The sequence below is a fragment of the Anoplopoma fimbria genome, chromosome 1, assembly GCF_027596085.1.
Source record: "Anoplopoma fimbria isolate UVic2021 breed Golden Eagle Sablefish chromosome 1, Afim_UVic_2022, whole genome shotgun sequence".
Taxonomy (NCBI): Eukaryota; Metazoa; Chordata; class Actinopteri; order Perciformes; family Anoplopomatidae; genus Anoplopoma; species Anoplopoma fimbria.
In genome coordinates this window covers 4,923,812-4,947,550 of record NC_072449.1, presented here as the reverse complement: position 1 = coordinate 4,947,550, position 23,739 = coordinate 4,923,812, and the positions used below count along the sequence as shown (strand labels likewise).

The following is a 23,739-nucleotide window of genomic DNA, read 5'->3' as shown; positions in this document are numbered from 1 at the left end:
TTGGTTTATTACTGAGCACAATATAAGTTGTATTTAGCAGTAAGACGGCATGTTCATTTCATGAGAAGAGAGTCAATTTTTGGTTCGAAACAATATTAGAATATCTTTTTATTCTGAGGCTGATTAAGTGAGAGTGGTTTTCTGTCCATTTATGATGTTTAACTGCAATAAAACTATTATTGTATCTCATATGGATGTTAAAACATCATGTCAACATTGAACAAAATCATGGTATCATGTTTTTTGCCAAAAAGCAGCCCAAACTAATTCATAATGTCATTTTTAGAGCTCAAACTTGTATATATTGACATAAAAATACATGGAATTTTATGTCCAGGCTATGTCTATAAGAAGACATTTTACTTGCAAAAACATATAAATATTTATATATTGAGACTGAAAGTATTCTAAAGATTGGAAATACTTAAAATATATATATATTTTTTTATATATATATTTATTTGTTTTGCTTAAAAGACTTGAAAAGCTTAAATATTCACAGACTTAACTATAAACTCAAGTACTGTCCTCATACAGATAATGTGTTTTTTATCCTGTTATAATGTTAAAAAAACTATGAAATTACTTTTACTTTAATTTATGCACATTTTACTTTGTCTGTCAAAATGCATAAACCAACCTGGGCCATGTCCTCATGTTTGCTCCACTTGACGGAGAGTAGCAGCTTGGGCAGCGACGTAGGGAAGTTCTCTCTGCAGTCGTAGCGTAGTGTCCAGATCAAATCCTTCTCGTTTTCACACAGCTGAGAGAGCGGGTCACGCTCCATGATCTCCTTCAGCTCGATGTGGAACTTCTTCCCCCCTCGACCCTGAGAGGAACAAACGATAAAAAGGAGGAGGAACGCTCAGTTTGGGTTGGGCAGTTAAGAGAAAGAAAGGATGAAGAAGATGCAATATCGGGTGGACGTGTTTGGAAATGAGAGGATGACGATGAGCAGTGACCAGATATAACCACAGGATGGCAGGAGTGTATCAAAGCAGCCCAACAAATGACACAAACTGCATTGAATGCAACTTTGTAGCTGTTAAAAACAAGGTGTATGCGGTCTGATTCAAACGGGACTCTGTGCTTTAAACAGTCAATAACATCAATGCAAACTAACGCTAAAGTAAAAACAGATGGCAGATTGAACTTTCTTTACGGAGGAATCATATTAGACGAGCTGTTAATGTGATCTGTAAACTTATATGTACATTTACATACAGTAAAAAGTAAACACAGAGTTGTAGTCACTGCGTATTCGTCCTTACACTTAAACACACACATCTCACATTAAAGTGGTGCGTTCAGGCATGCCCTCTAGCTCACACAGGATTACGTAACCGGCTGTAACACGCCCAGGACTGGGCTTTTAGTTGAGGGCCGGCGAGACAGGAAAACATACAAGTAATCTGATTAGAGTCTGTAGTTTTGAGGGGGGACTGAAATATTTCTGCAGCTACACCCTGCCAAACAATGGGTTTCCAGGGGAACCAGCAGTGGGAGATAATACGACACCGATGGTGCGTGTCTGTTAGGAGGTGTGTGTGTGTGTGTGTGTGTGTGTGTGTGTGTGTGTGTGTGTGTGTGTGTGTGTGTGTGTGTGTGTGTGTGTGTGTGGGAGGGGGAGACACTATTCAGCATTTTGTTGCAGGCCAACTTTAAACACACGTCACTTTATTTTCTGACCTGGTATGTATCCTGAATGCATAGAAATACTCAGGCCTGTCAACACAATTATCTCACATTGTACTCAAACTCACCATTGATACGCAGTCACTTGCTCTGGCAATCTGTGCAGCTTTTTCCAATATCTGCAACAAAAAAAAAGCAAGATCCAGAGCGTTAGAGAGGCCGAGCACGTCCTGATCCTCCCATGCTTACAGCCACCACTTCACCACAATCACAAGGTGCCATTATTAAGAGCCCTAAGGCACTCAAATGACAAATTCAACTGCAGTCAAGTCTTTAAAAAAAGAAATCTCATCCAATCGTCAGTAATCAGACGTAGCGTGGAACAATCATGGCAGACATAGTTTATACTTTACAAATGTAACTTTATCTGCATGTATTCATTCTGGCAAAAACAGGTGTGTCTCTATGAGTGGGACTAAGTATGATGAACGCTGTCTGACCTTGTCAAAGGGAGGGAAGATGATGGAGTGTGACGAGTACTCTGGGAAGTGGATGTGCAGTGCTGTAGCGTTCTCAGTGTACGGGTTGGTCTGAATGGTTCCTATGGGGTTCAGCATCTCTTCAAGTTCATCTGAGTGAGACACATGCAAAGATACACATCAAGTCACATACTGGTTTAATTGTATTAGAAGTAGGCACGGGCAGTTAGCACTTATTGCATTCGTATTAGTTGTTGCACTCACTGTATTCGTATCAGTTCGCTTCACTTATTGAATTCGTATTCGTTTACTGCACTTATCCTATTCGTAGTAGTTTGTAGCACTTATTATATTCGTATTAGTCTGTTGCAATTATTGTTTTCGTAGTAATTTGCCTCTGCACTATACTTTTGCTCTGGTTTATGCTTTAAGATGCTTGTTTAAGAAAGGAGATGCACTTATGACTTCTGGTGACTAGTAGTTCTCTTGAATACCTATGTTGAATACACTTCCTGTAAGTCGCTTTGGATAAAAGCGTCTGCTAAATGACTGTAATGTAATGTAATGTAATGTAATGCATGAGTATTCCAATACTCCGTTTAGACATCAGCATAGATTCAAAGTATACAAGTAATCACTTTTTTTGAGCTTTGTAAAACAAACCAAACATACAAAATAAACATAAACAAAATGAGTTTATGTTTATTTTAGCTTTGTAATATAAAATATTATATGAGGTAATATAAAAATTGCAATAGAATTGATTAAACATTTGTGCATTAATCACAAGGAAATAACGGCACAGACAGATAACGACCTCCTCATTTGCTCGCCGTTGTGATGATTAGCCAGTTCAGTAATGAAAAGGTGACTGGAGACATGTTCTTATATCACAGCCAGGAGAGTGGAAAAGATGTATGAGGAAACGAGGAGCCATCAAGGAAGTCATACGTTACAGTCACAAGCCATTACAATCACAACTGGGAGTTGAAGACACACAGTTCTGATGATATTTTAATGCAAGTTCTCAAATATGGAAGTTACTTAAATTGCCCATTCCTAACTAGTAGATATAATAGAAATACCAGGAAAGGAAGACCAGCAGTGCAGGATGATGTCTCCGGTCTTCAGCTGGCCTTTGTAGTCAAACACCATCGTGTTGACCCAGGCTATAGGGTAGTGCTGGATCACACAGAGAGGGAGAACAGAGTGAAATGAATCATTCCATAATGATACGATAAAGATGTGTGGACATTGAAGAAGCCTTTATTACTTTTTTAGGCCCTTAGTTTGGAGTCTCTCTCTTACCACTTTCCCTGCCTTGCGGATGGTCTGGTACTTGTTTGTGTGGGCGTTCTTGGTGGACTTCTGCTTCTTGACCTTGTCCATGACGGCGTAGATGGCGAAGCAGAGGCGGGTCATGCGCGGCAGGTCGCAGACGGAGAGGTCGAACTCCAGCGTGCTGTCCTTCCACGTGTGGTCCGAGCGTCCGCAGCTCTCGCTGCTCACCGCCGGCTTGCAGAGCAGCTCCGTGCCGTGGAAGAGCCCCGCCCTCACCTGGACCTGGGAGGGGTTAAAAGTGATGGTAGTGTGAGTCACAAACATGCGGATTAAAAAAGAAAATCTTCAAACGATCACAGTTTTCGTCGTGTAACTACTGTGCATGCAGGTTTTATGTGTGTGTGCAGTGACGTAATAACAGGAATAGAAACGTTTTTTATGGATTTGGACAAAGCAGGAGGTTACCTTGGCAGTCTCCTCCGCGTTCACCTTGCTGCCGTTCACCAGAACTATCTTAAACGGGCTTGACACGTCCCACACACACGTCTGTACTTGCTGCAGAAGGAAGGAGGCAAGAGAAAGAGATACTTGCAATGAGTGAGCATTATTTGCATAATGCTCTGTGCAAAATATGTACAGTGCTTCTTCACACACACCAGCTTTCTGGCACACACACACACACACACACACATTAAAAACACAAACAGTGTGGGAGGTCAGGCAGGTCAGTGTGATGTCAAGCCAAGTGGAATTGCGAGAGTCAGCAGGAAAAACAGCATCACATGACACCTAGAGTCTATGAACATGACTAACTAGCACACTTCCTGCTGTGTGCTGCCTCTATCTTTGTCTTTGTCTTTGTGTGTGTGTGTTTTGATGTGTTTAAATATTTGTGCGAGTGGGACGCTGCGTGTTATTTGCCATCATGTCAGATAAGAGACTGTATTTGTGTCTGTGCCTACGATTACAGGCAGAAACAAGAGCTCCACGTGCTGTGTCCTCATAAAAAAAACACCACGTCCTTCTGTCCTCTGCGGTGCTTATTTTAAAACACAGATGTCGGTCAAGTTTCCTTCAGCACGACAGCATCCAATAACAGGTTCCTTTCCTGAAAGTAAATCTTACTTGCTGACACAGAAAGCCACACTCTGCTGTGGTAAGCTTATTACAGTCTGAACAGAATCTGTTTATGCTTCCGTCTCCTCCAGTCCGCCTCCATTGCACTGCTGTACAGTTTATTTGTGTAGCAGCTAGAACAGTTGAACATTAGAAATAATGAAATACAGAACCAGAACCATGAGTTATGGTCAAAAACATGTTTTGTGAGGTCGTCAGTGAATCTTGACTTCCAAAAATCAGTTCATCATTTAGTTCCAAGTGGACTTTTTTTCCTCAGATTTGATATATTCTGGTCTAGGAATCCTAACAGGCCCAATGCTTCCATCTTTGTGTCTAAACACAAAACATCAGAGGGTCCAAAAAAATGGAGAAATAACATAAAGCAAGTCCCATCCTGGCTTTAAAAGATATTATTCAAATGTTCTTATCAATTCTAAGATTGCTAGAACAGGTGAAATTGGTGAAACCTGAACCTGAAAATTCCTGTTAATTCTTCGGCAGGTGAATTTTGAGGGGGCCTTAAACAAATATTTCACCAGTAAAGGTGGGGTGTTACAGTAGTCTATCCAAAAGGTGATGAAGGCTTTAATAAGAAAAGATAAATATACTTTATTAACCCAACGGTGACATTTAGCTTGGGCCATATTGCTGCACACGCAATCCGTTTAAAACAAGTTATACACGGAAGACGAGAGAGAAAGAACCAACATACATAAGCATTATGAAACAGGAGAGAATCGTAAAAGTCATAGAGACAGAATACATAAAACAAAAGTACAACAGTAGCCGCTTCCTCTGAACTACAAAAACAAGGCCGAACCTGCTTTCTTATCGAGTCATTTTAAAAACGTTGGGAAAGAAAGCTTGAATCTACTGGCTCTGTAACATCTGCCTGAAGGTAATAGTTTTTATTCAGAGAACAGAAGTGAAGGGACGGATAGTTTTGTTTTTCCATTCGCCTTCATTTCTGCTTTCACCGTGTTTTTGATATATTTCTGTGAAACTAGATTGAGCGTGAAACTACATTGAGCATAAAGGCTCACAGAAAGGGAAAGTTCAGAGAAGAAACGATGAGTCAGTCAAAAGACAACTAGTTGGCAACAATTGCAGCTCACCTAAGTTTTAAAGATTAATAAAAAGGGATTCAACATATTTGGGCAAAGTTTCACTTTCGTGATCGTCAACCTGCATCTGTACTATTTCGATTTTTCACAATAGGCCAGAATTTATCAGAAATCATGATACACAATGATTGTGACACTTGTTAACACATTGAGTCGTATTGTCCAGTGAGTATACATGAACTCATCAAAAAAAAAGTGGAAGTAAGATCAAACTGGTGGCTCTTTTTACTGTAAACCATCTAAACGGTTTAATCATAAGGTGGGAACAGTAACAACAAGTCATGAAAGGACTGTTCCAACTCTGCTATTAATATTTTTTTTAGCATAGACCTCTGTCTTTATATGTTATTTAATTTAATAATCAATTACACCGTGTTTTTAATGGACTCAGAAGGTCAAGGATGCCTCTCGTTCATCTGAATGACTCAGAAGGTCTTTTGTTCCAGCAGCAGTCAGATTTAATGAACACTTTTAGATGTGTGTTTTGTTTTTTTAGATTTAGCAAGTTTCTGCTATCATTAATGTCTCAAAAGGCATTTGATGGTGTTATATAGTCGTTGTAATGTGTTTTTTGTCTGTTGTGCGCTGTGGTTGTTATGTATGCATGTATTGATGTGGTGGCAAATTAGTTTCCCCATTTGGGATTAATAAAGTTTTTAATAATTATTTGTGGATTGTTTATTATAATAAAGTTGCGTCTTAAAAGAGGTCATTCATGTTGGTTACCTAGACAGAGTTACGGTGAAGTGTGATCTGAAATGTCCGTCGTTCTCATTCCACAGTTTCAGTTATTCTGTTCCGATCGCTCCCAAAAGCCTTGAATTAATCAGTTCTGGAGTGAACTGAATGGGGGTTGAGAGGATTATGTGTAGTCTCGAATTGTGGGAAAAGAAGTCCTTCAGTAAATCTATAATCACTATATCTTAAATCAGGTAATTAACTTGGCTAATAATTGATTGTATCCGGTGAATAGCCAACTTAAAAGTCTCCCTTCTAACTTGAAAAAGAACATCAAACGTAAGTAAATAAACCAAAAGAACATTTATTTCCAAAAAAACTAAAGAATAATCGTGTCTCCCACAGTGGCTCATAACTCATGTGAGGATTAACACCTGTGATATTTACAGACTTACCAAAACCACACATCCCCGCGCATCGACTGTCAGCATGGCATCGGGCAATTAAAGCCCCGGGAGACTTCGCCAACGAAGACCAATTAAAATTCAACCTGACATTTAAAGTGTGGACACGCACGCACACACACATGCACGCACATATCGAGGAGTGATGTCACTGTGCACCTGGCAGCAGCAGCAGCGAGGAACCAGCAATGTTTTCTGACAATGTGGCGAATGCTGGCAGGACATTGCTCCGACACACCGAGAACACTGGCTCATAAAAGACAGGTGGCAGCTGCCAAGTACTTGTTTACCAGGTAAACCTGCACACCTGCCTCGGTCAGAGCAGGTGAGTCAATCATCTGTGGAGCTTTGACTGTTTTGGTGAAACAAGGACACTGGCTGGATAATAAGTTATTGTCATCTCGAGAAGGTGAGAACATTTTAATGTGCATCACAAGCTCCTAATGATGCCTTAGTTAGAAAACAACAACGTTAATATGAGTATATGCAAACAATTCCAACAAGCGGAAACGACATCATAAATTTGACTTCACTTCTGCCACTAATGACTCCAATTTCTCTGAAACCGTCTGCAGATGTGAAACAGACGAGATCATCACAACACGTAAAGGAGAAGCACAGTCACTCACACACACACACACACACATTACTGGACTCACCCTTCTCTTGGGAGGTAGCGGTAGAGGCGGGTTGGAGGACTTGCGGGACACCACGGCTCCGATGGCAGAGATTTCCTTGTCGAACATGCCCTTGACGGTGCTGGTGTGGACCAGCGTGAGGTGAGGAGGCTCCTTGGCCTGCATGCACGTGCGGATGTACTGCACACAAGACGGGACGGGAAAGCTTTTAGGGTTATGTGCATATTTAATCTCACACACACACACGCACACAAAAAAAATAAGCTAGATCCCCTTTTTTATGGTTGTGCTGTATGTTAGAGTTGAACTTTCATTTTGTTCAATCAGGTTACTGCAATGTGAGGAACAAATGTGCACAAAAGCTTTGCTGTATTTAAATAAAAGTGGCTTTGCAGAAAGGATCCGCTAAAGAACTTATAGGACGGACTAATTAACAAGTCATAACAAGTTCAATTTATGCACAGCTTGCACAGCAGACGTGATCAAAAGAGCATGGACGCATTCCCATCCCCTTTCAAACACTTTGGGATTATATTTGATTTAAATCAATGTCAAAATAAGACAAAACAACTTCAACTGCAAACACATTAACATACTTAGGCTGCAATAAAACCCTGCCTTCGGGTTTCGTGTCCATTAAGCGTCTTCTTTTGTTGTATGCTAATGTCAAACTGTCCGTTTACCTCTATTTACAAACCTCTCTGCTTACAACCGCGGCCTGCCAGCGCGCTAATGTCTGCGTTACCTGCTTTGACCCGTACTGTGCTTCCAGAGGAAAACATTGTCATCTCTTGTTCGCTACACGCCTTCTGTGTGTGATGCCCTTATGTAAATAGTTGACAACTGAAAAACTCCCCACATAGATAATACCTTCATCAAACATAGAGCTTGAATAACTGGAGAACCAAGAGAAGGAAGGGACACGCTCTCCCAGTGTGTGTTTGTATTGGTTTCCCCAATCTTTTTTCTGAAACAATCTTTTGTACAGAAACAAGCAACACATAAACATTCACACTGTAAACACGCTACAAAATTATTACTGTTGAGCCAACAGCCCATTCATTTCAGTTTACACCTAAGCCTTTCCCAGTAAGACCTAACAACACGTCTTCTTGGAATCATAAAACAGGCTTTTGATTGTCACACTGATATATCACTATATGACTGAAGAGTTGCAGAACCATGCTGTGGATATTCAGAATAAAACCATAAAAAGCTCTGCTATTCCTGGACATGATATTTTCAAGAGGTGACACATCTGAGTTCCTCACTGACAGACACCTGAGCGAGTTTACCGTGTAGTCTACTGACCTTGTACTGAATGAGAGGCTGGTCTCCACAGAGGAACTCCAGACAGTGGCTGACCCTCAGCACGTACTGACCCCGCCACGCCTCCTCCTCCTCGGGCCCGTGGGTGGTCAGCCACTTCTTCAGGGCCTGCTCCATCAGCTCCGAGGGGATGCAGGACGACGAGACCTTCAGACTGGCTGAGTCCTGCAGGGCAAAAAACGGGAAAGACGGAGGAGTCAGAGGGATTGATTCAAGAGTTTACTAGCTCAGACTGTAACCCTTATTTAATGATACCCCTTCCTTAAACCTTTTTTTGTGTGCATCTTGTTTAAAATCTGTTCTTAAATATGCCAAAAGGAGGCTGCTGGATCACGTAAAATAATAAAGATGCATGTTAAGATGGTTATAAGATAGTGAAACATGTTCTCCACCACTTTTTCTTAAGAGAAATATGCAGCTGTTTATAAATAGAATTCTAGAGAATAATCTCTGTAGGCGACGGGACAAGATTTTGGCATCTGATTCTTTCTAGTTTACATTTGTACGTCGAGTGGTATTGACCAATCACGTTTCGAGCAGGCTTTTGCTGAATGCAGGTTAACAGTCCGTGTGGAGGCTGAAAGTATTGGCTGAAATGCACTCTTAGAATCCATCGTCTATCGTCTGACTATGATTTTGTTCGTTATTGTTTTAATATTTGCTTGTACACTTGCCACTTGTGAAACAATCCGGTCGTACAAGTCGTCTCTTATTTCCAGTTTGGCATCTTAAATTGCTAATCTAACTGTAAACAACAAGCAGATTAAGGAGAAGGAGGTCTTGGCCCAGATATCGGCTGGAACCCCAGAGAAACAGCTCCTCACTACCAGAGGCTTATCCACCGATGGGTGCAGAGATTGATATGAGATAAGTAGAGAAAAAGGAGAGAGAGAGAAAAAAGAGATTGATGGATATGAACCACACACACACACACACACACACACACACACACACACACACACACACACACACACACACACACACACACACACACACACACACACACACACACACACACACACACACACACACACACACACACACACACACACACACACACACACACAGGGTTGACGGACATGTGTGGCTGAATGAACAACACACTGTACTCTAAAATGTGTGCACATGCATGTGTGAGTCCTCCACAGATTGGTCCACAGCCAGACTAATATGCTTCCTCCTATTTATAGCTCAGCACTGACCTGGTACCTGAGAGGGAACTCTAATTTCCTGGAGGTTTAATAAAAATGTCATCCATTAATAATTAACAACAAAGAAAAGGCCAGGGCTACATTGCATTATGGGGGATCTAAGGAAACCAACAGTACTCTGAAAACACGAAAGCACTTTAGCATTTAGATTTTTTTAGACCATTATTTAGAGGATGAAGATAAGGTTTAGATGCAGTTAGAGGGAACAATACCAGGGTTAACCACTGAATTATAATGTGTTACCCTAATAATACGGAACTTAAGTCATTTTCACCTGAGAACAATGCACCACATCACCACACTTCCTGTCTATAATGTGGCTTATTGTGTCTGACCTCCCGAATAAGACTTCCTGCCAATGTCCACCTGAGCGCAGTGGCACAGATGGCCTGTCTTTGTGTGCGTGTCTGTGTGTGTGTGTGTGTGTGTGTGTGTGTGTGTGTGTATGTCTGTGATGTTGATCAAAGCTGATATACACACACAACACACAGATCTGGAGGGACACGGCCATCTGTTTTATAATGAAATAACATTATTGATAGAACAGAAGAGACGGAGAGACAAAGACAGATGGAAGGAGGCAGTTCAGAGAGTTCAGAGAAGGAGCGGAAAGTGAAGTTTATTTTAATCAGTGCTCGGGTCCCTTGAGCTGCCATGCTACTAATGTGTGTGTGTGTGTGTGTGTGTGTGTGTGTGTGTGTGTGTGTGTGTGTGTGTGTGTGTGTGTGTGTGTGTGTGTGTGTGTCAATGGGAGGATGGCATAATTTCGCTGATGGTTTTGACCCACTTAAGTGTTGTCACATGACTTGCTAGTTGGGCCCCGGTCACATGACGACTGTGGAGCTGCCAACAGTGCATGTGCCTGCGCTGGCGGAGTCACATGGCTACTCTCGCAGCTCAAACAAGGTGGTTTTGTCGGCTGGAGCGGTGCAGCAAGTCACACTGTTACTCTGAGATGTGTGTCGTAAAAGCAGGATGTTAAGGGTTTGGCTAATGGGTTTATCAATGGATTTTTTTTTTTATTGTTCAATTAGGAAAAGCGATAACTGATGCCAAGTTTAAACTACACAGCTTCCACTTGCTGAGAGTTTTAGGAGCTGGGAGAATCAGCCAATGAGAGCTGGAGATACAGCTCGAGGTGGAAACCTCAATGAACTGTATGTGTTGCATTTACAACACCGACCGGAAGTTGTTGTTGTTGTCAGATCTTGTGTGTTGGATGTTTGCATGAATAAATATAACACAGTGACTAATCTAAAGTTACATAAAGGAAATATTACAGATGTGTGAAAACGGGTTATTTTGTGAACAAGTGTGTGCCCTGTTTTCTTGTAGTGTGTGACACTTTGTTGCCAATCACCAATAAAGTGTGAAAACCACATCAACTTAAAGACTCACGATAACAAGTTGTGCCGTGTGAACATTACAGCGATCTGACAACTTTGAAAGTGGTGTAGTGTGAACTTGGCTAAGATTGGCTTTCTACCAAGAAGTACAAGTATCCCTCCCAGCACAATGTAATCCATCCAAGTGCAATTTCCCATAATGTTAAGCTTAAAGTCCTTAAATAATAGGGAACTAATTACGTTTAATTGATTTATGTTAAAGAGTTTATTGTGTTTTTACAATTTACTGGAAGGCAGTCCTTAGACAAGGTTAAATTTGTAAAAAGCATTAAGTTCTTATTATACGTTGATTATATTTCATATTCATCTATATCTCTACCATCCAAAACCACCTCAAATGGCACTTTCCAAGCAAGTTGGAGCCTTATATTCTCTCCCATTAGATTTAAATGCTGTAATTCAAAATGTATCTTCCCTTCATCATGACAATCTATAATAAAATCAAGGATTGGAAAGAGAGAAATACCCCTGTGTCTCGTCCTTTAAGGTTCTTCCCTCTGGCACATTTCTAAATAGAACAATTATCCTGGATGTCTGTAACAGGAAGTAGATCTGTGTTTTTTTAGATGAACTTGCCGTTACACTACATGGTATCCATACTGAGACAAAACTAACCAATCACATATTCTTAGTGGAACAATATTGGGTTCTTGGATTTTCAGAGTTTTCTGCAAACTTCACTTTAAATGCAATCAAGGAGAAATAAATGACACAGTTAAAGCCAAAAAATGGCTCAATGTACTAGCTACCCATGATTTCATTGCGTTTGATTAGTGTACACTGCTAATGTTATCGATTTAAACTTTGTTGCCTGTTTTGAGCTGGTGAAGGCTTAATTATTTATGAAACAAAATGTGATAAGAACATTTGTGGACACAACACAAAGTACTGTAATGGTGCTGACCTTGTCTGTGGAGCAAATATGTTTTGCTGAGTTGTTTATTCTTGCTGGGAGCAGATACGTGTTACATGACCTAGATCCAACAGTCCAACAGTCACCAAAAAGTCTCTTTGTTTTTAACGATTACGCTCAATCTATACCCTAAATAAATCACAAGCTGTGGACTGCAGACTCTCACCTGAGACTGGTCGAAGTGGATGATGACTTTCAGGTCGGCCGGCCTGTCGTTGACCCCGTCGGTGATGGCGGTACCCGACGGTGGCTCCAGCTGCGGGGAGAAGCAGGCCTGCAGCCACTCTGTGCACGTCATCATCTGCACCTGTTGCATCCTCTCTTCACTGAGGCGAAACGTCTTGTTGCGAAAATCCTTCACCTCCTGGTCATTTATGGCATCGAGTTCATGGAGACCTGGTTGGTGGAAGAGAGGGGCCATTGTTACAGCATTGCCACAAATAAGGACATATCATGATTTCATTTGAAACAAGAAGAAGTCTTCATGTTATGTGAACTCAGTGTAATAAAATGATTAATCTGCATCCTTGTTTAGTTCAAAGAGCTGTCAAGTAGGAAGCTGTATATTTCGAGGGCAGCACGATTATGCACTTTTAATGGCAGCTACAGCCTGTGAATTCAAACACCTGTGCAGCACTTGACGCCAGACTCAAGCACCCAGTAGCACTGAATGTGTAAAAGGGATTACGAGCAGCAGACTTCCGTGGGATTAAAGCAGAGCCTTTTCGAATATTCAAATGCCGGAGGAGTGAACTGCTGCTGTTCTGATCCTACTTTATCTCTCTGCTCCCGACAGAGCTTTTGACTTTTTTTTATTTTTATCAAAAGGGTGCTGCATAATAGTCTCTTGGTAATGAAAACAACATGTTGACATTTCAAGCCATTTAACATTCATATGACCCTCAGCATTCAAAAAGGGCTCTGGGCCACAAAAAAAACACGGTTGGCCGTGTGAGTGTGTATTGGTTTGTTACTGCGCTTTTGCACGAGGTTGTGTGTGTGTGTGTGTGTGTGTGTGTGTGTGTGTGTGTGTGTGTGTGTGTGTGTGTGTGTGTGTGTGTGTGTGTGTGTGTGTGTGTGTGTGTGTGTGTGAGACTATCCAAACGTGCCTGTGGGGTTCCTTTGGAAAACACCACTTTACTCGGACAAAAGCCTTTTTAAAGATCACGTCAGACCAAAGTGGAGCCAGGAGGGGAGAATATCAATATCGGCTGAGTCTCCTTCAATTAGACTCAGAGTTTCTCCCTCTGAAGAGGTCTGCTGTGACCGAAAGGACTCCCGTAATCCTGGATATCTCGGGTCAGAAGAGGGCCGAACGTGTCCGTTTGTGTGTGACCTCGTGTCACAGTGTGTCTACATCAAATAGAAATAAATGTGTGCATGCATGCATAATGCTTTTTTGAAACTAAAGCAACTGGGACTGCAACAATAAAGATATTATTTTCATTATAGATTAATCTGCAGATTACTTTCTTCATGAATCAATGATTCCTTTTGTCTTTAAAATGTCATGAAATTGTTTAAAAAGGCTTGTGCTGATCTCACACAGCCCGAGGAAATATATTTAAAAGAGCAAAAACAAAGAAAAGCAACAAATCTTCACATTTGAGAAGATGGAAACGGCACATGTCTGCCTGTAAATATGCTAAACTACTGTATCAATTACCAAAAAAGTTGCAGAATAACCTTTAAACTATCAGCTCATTGTTGCAGCGATAATAGCTACTGCATTGCTGTGACATATGACATATATACAAGAGTCTAATGTAAGATCTTTTGTATCTTTTTTTTACCTTACGCATGAATACATATTCTGAGTTTCAACAAATGTTCAGTCACCTCAGAGGTCTGGACTTTGCTACAGTACTGATCGACCCCCTCTGCGTCTCACCAGAGATAATACAGAGTGACAGGTGATGTTAGACACGTCAGGAAAAAACGTCCAGTCAATCCTCATGCTTCCCTATCAGACCGGTCCACCGATGGGAGCCAGCTGCAGATGGGCCTCACGTCTTGACGTCCGCGGTGAAAGTGCTGATACTTAGCATACTGGAAGAGGTGCTTAAAGCTTGTTGTGCGTGCAGAAGGATTTACCGTCCCACTTACCGACTCTTAAGTGCCTTTCTTTATTGGGAATGTCAAACAGGGATAGCACACGGATCAATCAGGGAGGGAGTAATGTGTGTGAGAGCTTGTGATGATATGACTGCCCCTTTAAATCAGAAGGAAAGCCCTTTAAAACGTCTGATCCCGCCTTACCCTTGCCGATGAGCACGCCGATTTTGGAGTCCAGCAGGCGCTCTGCTCGGCCGCAGTTGCGCGTCACCAGCTTGAGGACCGGCAGGAAGGGGCGTACGTCGCACAGCCGGCGGGACTCGTCCTCCAGTTCTTCGTGCACGGCGGCCTGGTTGACGCACTCGAACATGTGGCTCTCCATCTCGCCGAGGGAGGGGAACAGTGGGAACGACTGAGCCTGCTTCCATAAGAGCTGGGAGGGAGAAGAAGAACCGGGGTTAAGTGTTTTCTGCACTACAAAACCACAGGGAGTGTTTGTATCTTCTCCTTTAATCTAAATCTGAATTTAAATAGCATCCTTATGTAATATATATACACATATATATATATATGAAATATTTGATTGTTTCATGACCGTTTCAGTGTTTCTGATGGAGTTGAATCATGACCTTACCATTGATATGCTGGATTCCCAAAGACATTTGTTTCTAAATTGTAACAGATGCCTCACATTTGAAAAGATGGAACCAGACAATGTTTTCTCGAAAAATTGATAAACTGCTGTATAAGTGATCAGAATTGTTGCAGAGTAATCTTAGCTATCAATTAATCGTTGCAGCGATAACAGCTACTGCACTGCTGGAATATATGATACAGATCTTTTGTGTAAGAAAGTATTTCTTTTTTTTTATCCTTACAAATTAATACATATTCAGAGTTTCATCAAATGTTTAATCACCTCAGAGGACTGGGCTTTTTTCCATCATCTCTATTAGTATAAATCTAAACCTCATTAGAAAATGTGCAACGGAAATAAATAGCATCCTTATTTTATATATAAAGTAAGTAAGTAAGTAAAATGTATTTATATAGAGCTTTTTACAGACAGAAGTCAAAGTGCTAAACAAAAAACAAATCAATAAAAACAAAACATGAAGCATGAAAGCGTATTAAGAAAAGGTACAAAAGACAGTAAATACACAATAAAAACACAAGTTAAAAGCAGACCTGGAGCATGAACACATATATATGAAAATATATGATGTATATGAAATATCTGGACTATCTTAATGCTTAATGCTTCATGACCGTTTCAGTGTTTCTGATGGAGTTGAATCATGACCTCAGCAGTGAAATGCTGGATTCTCGCAATCATTTGTTTTTGAATCCTAACAGATACCTCAAAACTAATCACTAACATATAGAAACAATGACGTAAAGATATTCGTGTTCGTTCACCATGAGGAACAAACATGACTCAGGGCCAAACATGACACAGCCTCTGGGTGAGCCCATCAGGAAGTGAATAATATGCATCACCAGCCGATCCCGGCATGATTCACAGCCGCAGCACCATCACAGGGTCGCTTCGTCAGGTTGAATGTGTTGGTCTGAGGTTAAAGAGCTATGCTGCAACATACTGGAACAACAGAACACTCTTGCCCTCCAACCAAATGTCTTCTTCTTTCGGGAAACACTTGTGATTTCATGTTATGTTGAGCACAACTCAAGAGATGAACTGCACAAAAAAAAACTTACCTTAGAAAAGTAACGGCTGTGATTTATCGTTTTCTACAACTTATCGTGCCAGCAGTCTCAACCAGTTACACGTGGAAAATGTAGATTTTCCACTTGGGGTCCACTTTCTAGGGATCTCATCTTTATTAGTATGAATGAAGTGCAGTCTGGTATGAAGCTGGCCTGCATAGCGCTCCTGGCTTCCTCTGATTGCCCCCCCCCTCTTCCATTTATCAGTAAAGTCTCCTCTCTCCTTCTTGCTTCAGTGACATATCATTTGTCAAAGCTTTTTTCTGCTGCGCCTGTACACACTTCCCCCAGGGAATGAACCTTTCACTTGTGTGTGTGTGTGTGTGTGTGTGTGTGTGTGTGTGTGTGTGTGTGTGTGTGTGTGTGTGTGCATGTGCCAACAGATGTCTTGTATTCATGAATACACTGTAAACATTAAGTCCTGATGAACTCAAAGACCCGAGCACTAAGAAGAGACCTGCCTCATTGTATAGTTCCACGAAAAACATTATTTCAAAAGAAAGCAACGTCTAAGTGAAATCATTCTGCATCTGTGGTCACGTTACAGGGCTGATTAAGCCAGAAGTGATTTCTAGAAAATGCGAGGCAGACTTTACGTACACACAAGAAAAACACAAAACACACACAGAACAACCTCTTTCAGAACAACCTCCTCAGGCTTTTTTTTATGATTTTACAGAGCCTGCATGTCTGGGGAAAACATGTTTGAGGTTGTGTATCAATGAAGAGGAGATGTTGTCTACGTGGATCTAAATATAAACGAATGCAGCTGTGAGAAAGTTGCACACCGAGCGACTGCACGAATACAAATGCAATCCAATGCATTCAAACTGCCATAAATACCAACTTTGCACAATGCATCATTTTTAATTGTTCTAACTGAGCTCAAAATACATTCGTGAAGCTCTCTGCTTTCAATACAGGGCAGTTTAACAAAACACCGCCACATATTCAAGCCTCAAGTTAGCTTTTGCAGGGCTATCGTATTTTACCGCCTTGCATTGCACAGGTGTTTCCATTTTTCTGGGTCACTCTTTTACGTTGAAATCAATACTTAAAACACATCAAAGGGGAAATCGTTACACCCCCCCCCCCCCACAAAACAATAAAACTACTATTTCAAACACCTACACAAACTTTGTGCCAACAACGGAAGTCATTTCCTTCACAACTTTCTGAAAGACCCATCAAGTCCGTGACCTTTGACCTCTGCTTAGCTGAATTTGCTGCAGTCACACGTGATGTCATGAGCTATTTGCGTGCTGAAAAGCAACAGCTACTCACAAAAAAAACACTCAGCCAGCCAGCCGACCGCAACAGCCACCTCTGTCACAACAAAGGCTTCACATAATAACTGACCGGCTGTGTGACTGTGTGTGACGTGTGTGCCTTTAAATGTGTGTGTGTGTGTTGGCTGCAGGCTGTGTTTTTTTCCTTCTGAGTCAATTAGACAACAGGCCATGAGAGGACAATAACGTGGAAACAATAACAAGGAAATACATTGATTGAATTTCCCTTAAAGTGTGTCGATGATTCATCTGTAGTGTTGCAACGAGTCTCCCGCTGCCACTCACCAGTTTGATGTGCTGAATGGTGGCCTCGCGTGGGACGTCCATCTGGATGTAGATACCGGTGGGCAGCAGGAAGTCCACAGTGATCTGGTCCAGAGCGTGGCCGGCCAGAGGCGAGTGGGCCGCCCATATGTCCAGGAGGTCTGTCATGGCAGGAGGCATGGCAAGGGGCAACACACACCACCTCAACCATAAGGACCTGGAGAGGACAGAGGAGGGATTTATGGTTATAATGAGTGCAATTTCGTGACATAAATGTCCCTGTTTGTTCAGATATATTTGTTCTCAATGGGTCATTCGGATGCTTGAAGGGTGTAGTTTTGGGATTAGGTATAACTCAGCCTTTAAAAACTTAATGACAGTGGAGAAAATGATAGATGGGGTTAAGAGAGCTGACAACACAACAACAACAACAACTTCAGAGCTAATACAAAGCCTTAGTTAAATGATATCACAAGTCCTTCTTCCTTTTAACAAACAATGACCTCTGCCAACCTAAAAGACAAACAAGCTTTATGTCTTTGTCGTCACAATCACATGATGTTCTGGCTGATGACACTTTTCCTGGAAACCTCACAGCTCAGGCCGGTGTTCCAGAAAGACACAAGGGGCCATTCCTCGAAGCTAACTCGGTCGTTTAGGCTAAACTAAGCCTGGTTTAAACAATCAGGGGGTAACTGCAAGTTTAAGTCACAGAGCCGAGATGTCAAACAGCGATTATATCAATTCCAAGTAAAAAAACAAAAAACAAAACATGGTTTAAAGAAGGAAGTTGACATTTTTAAAAAAAGCTTTCCGAGAAGTAAAGTAATGGCTCTGCCAACACGTCTCCAAATAACTAGTCAAAACAGACAAATCTCGAAAAGACTGTTCATCTGATGAGTCTGGTTCAAACAATCAAGAAGGTAACTGCAAGTTTAAGTCACAGAGCCAAGATGTCAAACAGCGATTATATCAATTCCCAATAAAAAAATAAATAAAAAAAATGAAACAAAACATAGTTAAAAGAAGGTAGCTGACATTTTTAGTAAAGTAATGGCTATGTGAACACGAAAAGATCTGTCAATCAAACTGCTAAATATAAAACCCAGAATTGTGTAATTTCTTTTGTGGCTTATTTCTTTACCAACAAGTTGAAAGGCGCAAATGATTCAGTGTCACTGAGTCCATGTGGAGGCAGCACCGCGCTGAGTCCAGCAGGAGGCCGGTGGCTCTAACTTGGGTGAGGGCCAGTGCTCTGAGGAATGCCCACTAAGCAAACAGAACAAAAGGTCAACCTCCCCTCCTCTCATCTGACAATCTAGCCCACCCCCACCATGGCAGAGAACACACACACACACAGAAAACACACACTTATAGATGGATAATGCCTCCATAAAAGTGCAAGTATGAATGTATGCATCTCCAACACACACACATGCACACAGAGCATCTGCTGCTAAAGGTAATTATCAAGTCCTGCGGGGGCATAGTTCCTCTCTGCATGTTGAGACATGCACAGGACTCCACATCCAGTGCATGCAATATACATGTGTTACCGTGCAATTAAAAAGGACAGAGAGAGTGGACACATAAACACATGCATGTTAAATGCAGAGAGCTTCCACGGAGCTGCAGTAAGTGGCTTTTCCCAGCTGTTGGTGTAAAAAAAGAAAGAACTGCCCACAGCCTGGTTTCCGTTTGGGCGTGTGCGTCCACCGCAGCTGTACCGTCACGCCACTTCCACCTGCCTTTTTTTTTTTTTTCTTCTTCTCATTACCCGGTCCTCCAGTGGGCCCAGAGCATTAACTCCTCCACTAGGCCGCAGGTCCATCTCCATTTCGTCTCGACCCGCCCATTGAAAATGACAGCCCTGATTGCCTCTAATGGTCCCCCCCCCCCCCCTTTAAGTTAAGTGCTCGAGCTACCGGCAGATGAGCCTCTGTTAGGCCGCGAGGATGTTGCAATATATCTGCTGTGCATTTGGAGCCACGATCTCAGACACTCACCACTATCGGCCATGCAAAATGGAAACGATCCTGTGTGTGTGTGTGTGTGTGTGTGTGTGTGTGTGTGTGTGTGTGTGTGTGTGTGTGTGTGTGTGTGTGTGTGTGTGTGTGTTCTGTCTCAAACCCTCTATTGCTTTGTGAACATCTCTTAAAAAAAGGGACTTTGCACTTACTGCTTGCCATCATGAGTGACGCAGACATGATCAGGTTATTGCACAACCACCAATTTTTTAATAAACACACAGGAACGTTTATGCATGAAATAACTCTGAGACGGTGTTTTACGCACACACTGTCAAACCAGTCAAATGAAACGGTTAAAAAAACAGACAATGGCGGAGCCTGCAACGTCACAAAGGTGCACAGTTACACACATGAAAAGTAACATGACACCCAGCGTGTCTGTCTGACGAGGTGACAACACACGAACAAGTGTATGTGCGCGCACGTCTGTAAACACGTTTTCACACCAGACAGCTTGAATAGCGTCTCATCGTGCTGTGATGCAGACACACTCTCCCTCCGTCTCTCTCTCTCACACACACACACACACACACACACACACACATACATTATATTCACAGGTGAGCAGGCTTATTGAGGAATTGGTGGCAGAGAGCCAGAGGTCTGCTGCAAGGTCAGGTTTCAGCGGGCGGATCAGAGGGGAACGAGCCGGGGTTTGCAAGATCGAGGAGAAAGAAAGAGAGAGTTTCATGTGACAACAAACAGAAGGGCCTGAAGGGATCGGCTTCAGTTAGCCAACAAGTTTCACTACGGAGCCTACGCTTCACCGCTCCCGGGCACACTTTGATGACTATTTGTGTTTTGAAGGTGCGGAAATATGACCCCTGCTTGCGTCTGCTTTTCCTGTTTTTCTCTGCAAACTGAGGCATATTTTGTATTTATGTAAACAAACGTGATTGAAATGCATTTGTCGCAACTTTGGGGCATCATTTTCTTTAGGCAGGAGATTCATTGTTGTTCCAAATGCGCCCTCGCTTTGTTTCTTTTCACAAACTTAAAATACAGCAGCATGGGAAAAGAGAACAGTCACCTGATCACGGCTTTGAAACTTAATGGCAGATCAAATATCTGGAAATGCACAATAAAAAAGGGGGTGTGTTTGTAAATCAAAGGAGAGCTGGTAGATCAGAGAGAAGCATACCTGAAGGCTAAACTGGTCTGATTGAAAAGGTATTCACTCTTAAAAAAAGGTAGATGAGAACACAGAACCACATGAAGAACGCTGCGACCGATCCGGCCACAAAAAAAATAAAAAAAATAAATCAAACCTTCGTGAACACAGACGAAGCAAATCACTGCCTGTGATGGAAGTACCGGTTCCTCTGACCCAGTGACAGTGACATGTTGTAAAGGCTTTTATAACCAGATGCATTTATGGTTATTTAAACACTGGTGTTACTCAGCACTCTCTTTCTAAAGCTCCCTCTGTCTGACAGTCGCAGGCCTGTGAGGCTCTCTACAATGGAGTGTGTGTCCACGCGTCTCTGTGTCTGCGACTGACTGAAAAAGAAGGGCTTACATAAATAGTTTGTGTGTGTGTGTGAGTGTGTGTGTGTATAAAAAGGTCACGGCTGGTGATTAAGGGTCCTGTGACACATTTTCATCCACAATGTGCTAAAAATAAAGTTCACAAAGAGGATCTGAGACCTCGTCACCTCCACCACTCCAAACACTGTAGTCCAGTAAATGTGGAGCCTGAGACGGCCTGAGTCAGCGTTTTGACCTCTGGCTAAGCAGAGTTTGTACGTGTGTGTGTAGGTGGGATGGTGTATATGCAACATTTAAAAAAAAATAAACAGAAAAGTCTCCCATGGCTCCACCCAGCTTATCTTTCTGAGTAAAAGAATAAATAAATAAAATATGGGTCTCACAGGAATAAGAAACCCAAAATAAATTGCTAACCTGATGAACTGAGAGCAGAATAATCACTAAATGTAGCCCTGATTTTATTACGTCATGATAGAGCCTTTTATCAGTCTAGGTAATCTGGTTTGTTAGTGCCACCACCACATATCCGGTTTCACTCTCAGCCACTAACCACAGAAAGAAACACGCTGATCATGAAGCTGTAACACAACGAGGCTAAGACGCTACCGTGCTGCACCCACGCAGTCTGATTAAATGTATTTTAAGACCACAAGAGGAAAGGACGTAAAATTAAACGTATCCCAGCTGCAGCACACGGTCCATTCATTAGAAGGGATATTTCTTTTCTATTTATCAATGATTACTAAAAACGCCTCACATGGACGACCTCAGGTAACAAGGTCACCTCTCAGAGCGGTAGAGATGAATGAAAAGTCCTTCTAGCTTTGTGCACAATATACGTATATATGTGTTAAAACCTGGCTGAATATTAGTGTGTGTGTGTGTAGGCCTGTGTGTCACATAAAAGCTGTGTGTGTGTGTGTGTGTATGGGGTGTGTTTTACTGTGTACAGTGGCTGGAGTGTGTGTGAGTCACCAGTGGAGCAGCACTTCCTGTATTTAGGAGTGGACTGTAGACAGTAAACACACATTCAGGTGTAACGGTCATTCTAACACACACACACACACACACACACACACACACACACACACACACACACACACACACACACACACACACACACACACACACACACACACACACACACACACACACACACACACACACACACACACACAACTAAGACGTATTTGTGTGTGTGTGTGCATGAATATGTGTTTGCACACGGTTACTGCAGTGTTTTTACAATAAGTACTTACATGTTGCATTCATTAAACTTCTCATGTTGCATTCTGCACCTTTTTATACTTTCTTAGATCTTTGCTGCATCCTACTCAGTGGTAAGTAAGTATTTAGACCCTTTAAATACCGCACTGTGAAGACACTTAAACCTTACGTAAATAAAAGTATGTAGGAATTATCAGTTAATACCTACATGTGCTTTAAACAGCCTTTCAAAGTAAAAGCACTCATGCAGTAAAATGTTCCCGTAAGTGTTTTACTTTTATGTTTTTGGATTAATGTGACCGCTGCATTAATGTGTACGTTGCATTTTATTGCTATAGATGTTTAAGGTTGTGCTTATCTTAACTCCTTAATATACTGTTGTTAAGATCATCATATGTTTTGTAGAGTAGCTAGAAAAATGTCATAAGCTCATAAGAACTCCTTGTTTTCAGCTTTGTGAAGATGCATTTTCCATCTGATCCAAGAAAATGTTTCAATACTTTATTCAGCTGAATAAGCAGGAGAGTTTACTCGACACACAACAAGGTTTAGTTTATGGATTCGTTAGGAAAAAAAAAATCTACCTAAAAATCAATAAATATGGAGATGCATAGCTTTCAATGGACAGGAAGTGGATCTGAAAAGTAACTAACACTGTTAGACAAATGTAGCGGAGTGAAATCTACAATATCTGCCTTTAGTGGAGTAGAAGTATGCAGTTGCATAAAATGGAAATACTCAAGTAAAAGTACAAGTTCCTCAAATGTGTTCTTAAGTACAGTACATGAGTAAATGTACTTTGTTACATTGCACCACTAATTATACTATTATCCAACTATGTCTTGCTTAAATGCCTTAGTTCCTGCTAAGGGATCAGTTTTCATCTGATGTCACCAATCAACCCAGAATCTTAGAGCAGTTTCCTGCTGAAAACAAAGATGAATCCTGCTCAGAACTGGAGATGAGGAAGTCGTCATGAAACCAAATCCCCTGTAAAAATATTCTCACAGCCACTGAAGGACAAATCGTCTCCGTGCACACTGCATCTGAGAGGAAGCGTGAATGAAGTGATAGAGTGAGAGCATGTGTGAGTGGAAGTGTGTGTGTGTGTGTGTGTGTGTGTGTGTGTGTGTGTGTGTGTGTGTGTGTGTGTGTGTGTGTGTGTGTGTGTGTGTGTGTGTGTTGGTAAGGTTTGTGTGTGAACCAACCACATCCGCTCCATCATACTAACCCCGTTCAGTGACACAGAGGCACATGCCAACTTCTCAGACAGGAAGCAATGACACTAGACAGGAAATGAGTGACAAACAACAACCAGAGCAAAAGTCCCCACCAGTCATTCATAAAAATCTCATGAACAGTGAATCAGAGACTCAGCTGT

General features: G+C 41.7%; 1 protein-coding gene across 1 annotated transcript in view; it reads right to left on the bottom strand.

Moving 5' to 3' along the window:
- pik3cb (phosphatidylinositol-4,5-bisphosphate 3-kinase, catalytic subunit beta) overlaps positions 1-23,739 on the bottom strand; it is a 55,484-nt gene that overhangs the window by 9,139 nt on the left and 22,606 nt on the right. Inside the window, exons 3-13 of the mRNA XM_054597995.1 lie at positions 17,635-17,830; positions 14,537-14,765; positions 12,444-12,673; positions 8,730-8,912; positions 7,440-7,598; positions 3,861-3,950; positions 3,423-3,677; positions 3,200-3,296; positions 2,136-2,266; positions 1,764-1,814; positions 641-829 (exon numbers count right to left, since the gene is read on the bottom strand). Coding sequence (XP_054453970.1) covers positions 641-829; positions 1,764-1,814; positions 2,136-2,266; positions 3,200-3,296; positions 3,423-3,677; positions 3,861-3,950; positions 7,440-7,598; positions 8,730-8,912; positions 12,444-12,673; positions 14,537-14,765; positions 17,635-17,793 — 1,773 coding nt within the window. The 5' untranslated portion in view covers positions 17,794-17,830. The remainder of the gene's footprint in view (positions 1-640; positions 830-1,763; positions 1,815-2,135; positions 2,267-3,199; positions 3,297-3,422; positions 3,678-3,860; positions 3,951-7,439; positions 7,599-8,729; positions 8,913-12,443; positions 12,674-14,536; positions 14,766-17,634; positions 17,831-23,739) is intronic.